We start from the raw sequence: 2,350 nt of genomic DNA on the forward strand, positions 1-2,350 counted from the left end.
TAGGATACCAATTTTATGTGAAGCTGGCTGTTTGAATACTTCTAACAGTTACATTTAGAGAAAGTCACAAGTCAACGAGTAGTTTAGAATACATTGAAGTTTCACATTTAATCACGCTTTGAAGATACAACCATGGTTTTAAAGGAATGCTGGACCAACGAACTCAAGCACAGACATCATTTCAACATTCCATAAAAGGGGAGAAGGTTTCAGTGGGAGCTGAAGAGACTGCACCAGCCACTTCAGGAGTCAATGAAGTCCAGGACATACTTGGGAGCCCATTTAAAGTACAAGTTCAACCCTTGACATCACCATTGCTAAAGAGTTTGGTAAAACCCATCTTTAGACTTGCGTCAAGGGAGCAATGCAGCAACCAAGAGTTAACATATTTATTGACTGAAGCTTCCTTGGGTGCAGGACATAGAAAACTTGATCGACTTGCATTCAGAAAGATTCACGCCATCTTGCTACAAATATGTCACCCCAAGAAGAGGAATATATATATAAAAGTGCTTTTTAATTAATTAATACTTTAATGTTAAAGTTATAAAATTTTGCATTCACAATTAAAACTCTTGAGACTGGACATCTTTAGGAGAGCTGTCTTCCTTCGGAGTCTTGGTCTTCTTTGGTAGCAGGCTTGCCTGGATGTTAGGGATCACGCCGCCCTCTGAGATTGTGACGCCTGCCAGCAGCCCATTAAGCTCCTCATCATTCCTCACAGCCAACAAGATGTGGCGTGGAGCAATACGATGCTTTTTGTTGTCACGGCTGGCATTTCCAGCCAGCTCCAGGACTTCAGCGCAGAGGTATTCGAGGACAGCCGAGAGGTACACCGCAGCACCGTTGCCAATTCGCTGAGCATAGTTGCCCTTCCTGAGCAGCCTGTGAATGCGGCCGACCGGGAAGGTGATCCCCGCTCTGGAGGAGCGGGACACTGTAGATTTCTGTTTGGGTGCAGCTTTCTTCCCCCGGCCAGACATTGTTAACTTAAGTTTAAAAGGAAAAAAAAAAAGAGACTTAAATAAGTTCCATTGAGTTAAATCAAGCTAATACAGTTCATTATCAAGTCTTGAAAGATTGAAATACAAAAATAACTAAATGAAGCCATTCATCCAATGTGGTGAGCGCTTTAGAAATAATAACAATTAAAAAAAAATACTCACAAGTATTTCACACCTCCACTCAAGCATGAACTGTGAATGAAAACAGAGAAAACTGCTTTTATTTGATTCAGGCAGCGATTGGTTGATTAATGACACCTGGCTCCACTGCTGAGGCGTTAAGGCGTAAGAGGCGTTAAAGGAAAAAGTGACAATTTCAACCTAAGCTTTAAACTCGAAGTCTTGAATGATTAAAACTTAAGACAAATACAATAAAAGCAACAACTGTATGTATGAACGGCAGTGCTGTAACGCAACTGATGCAAATGGACTGTGTAGGTGCTTGCACTTGATTTCTATTCTATCTCTGATTCTGTTCAAGTTATTATCATGTTTTTGTTTCCATTTGACATTTCACTCTCAATCACTTATTCTCAGAAGACACACCACTCACTTCTATATCAACAGTTGGTTGATGAACTGGAGATTGATTTTAAGGCAAGCGCTGGTTGCATAAAACAGCATCAACAGCAGATGGCAGCACAGACCTAAGATTTTACACGTATCCTGTGGCCATCTGTCTTTATTATTTTTTCTAACCTTGTATGGCTTTCTTAATAATGGTTCACTTATAAATCTATGTTTAGTGATGTCGTGAGCCTTCTATTTATGTTTGGTGCTTGCAGTGCCTGATGTGCTTATGAACTAACTGCTTGGAGCACTAATGACTCATCTCCCATGACTGCGTATACAATTCAGTATTATAGCTGTTCCTATACAACACTCTCAGAAATAGATAGTAATAAATAGGGATGACTAAGGTTTAAAGGTTTCAAAGACTGTAATCTAATCTTCATGGGCCATTTTTTTCAGAGTTAGTGTAAGACGGTTCTGAATGATAATCTGCTGCTTTTTGTAGAGTTTTCAAATTGGAGTTTTTACATTGTCCTCAGGTTGCCCCCTCATAACAAGTTTAAAGTGCTTTCATAACATTTTTAGCCTCCATATGCAATAAGTAATAAGTGCCTTTTTCAGCTTCAAGGCCACTTATTTGTCCACTCCAGATTACAGCGGCGAACACGATCTATATTTCAGAAAACGTTGGTATTGGGATGTTTCTTGTCTGTTTTATTAAACTGGAAGAGGCCTCAGCTTTATTTTTTTTTCAACATGCTTTCTATTTCCTTTCTGCATTATATTTGTCATGCAATTGTTTAGGGTGTTTCAACCTTATTTACGTAGAAAAC

General features: G+C 39.3%; 1 protein-coding gene across 1 annotated transcript; it reads right to left on the bottom strand.

Annotated features, from left to right (window-relative positions):
- Positions 1-566: 566 nt before the first annotated feature.
- On the bottom strand, positions 567-983 carry LOC140313736 (histone H2A-like). The gene has a single exon (XM_072391725.1). It carries the CDS (start codon positions 981-983, stop codon positions 567-569), a length of 417 nt encoding a protein of 138 aa, XP_072247826.1.
- Positions 984-2,350: the final 1,367 nt, after the last annotated feature.

The sequence above is a fragment of the Leuresthes tenuis genome, unplaced genomic scaffold (assembly GCF_036924035.1).
Source record: "Leuresthes tenuis unplaced genomic scaffold, fLeuTen1.0.hap1 SCAF_9, whole genome shotgun sequence".
NCBI classification, from domain to species: domain Eukaryota; kingdom Metazoa; phylum Chordata; class Actinopteri; order Atheriniformes; family Atherinopsidae; genus Leuresthes; species Leuresthes tenuis.

Bases quoted from the DNA above. Each gene is read 5' to 3' on its own strand.
- LOC140313736 (XM_072391725.1), bottom strand. From the start codon at position 983: ATGTCTGGCCGGGGGAAGAAAGCTGCACCCAAACAGAAATCTACAGTG.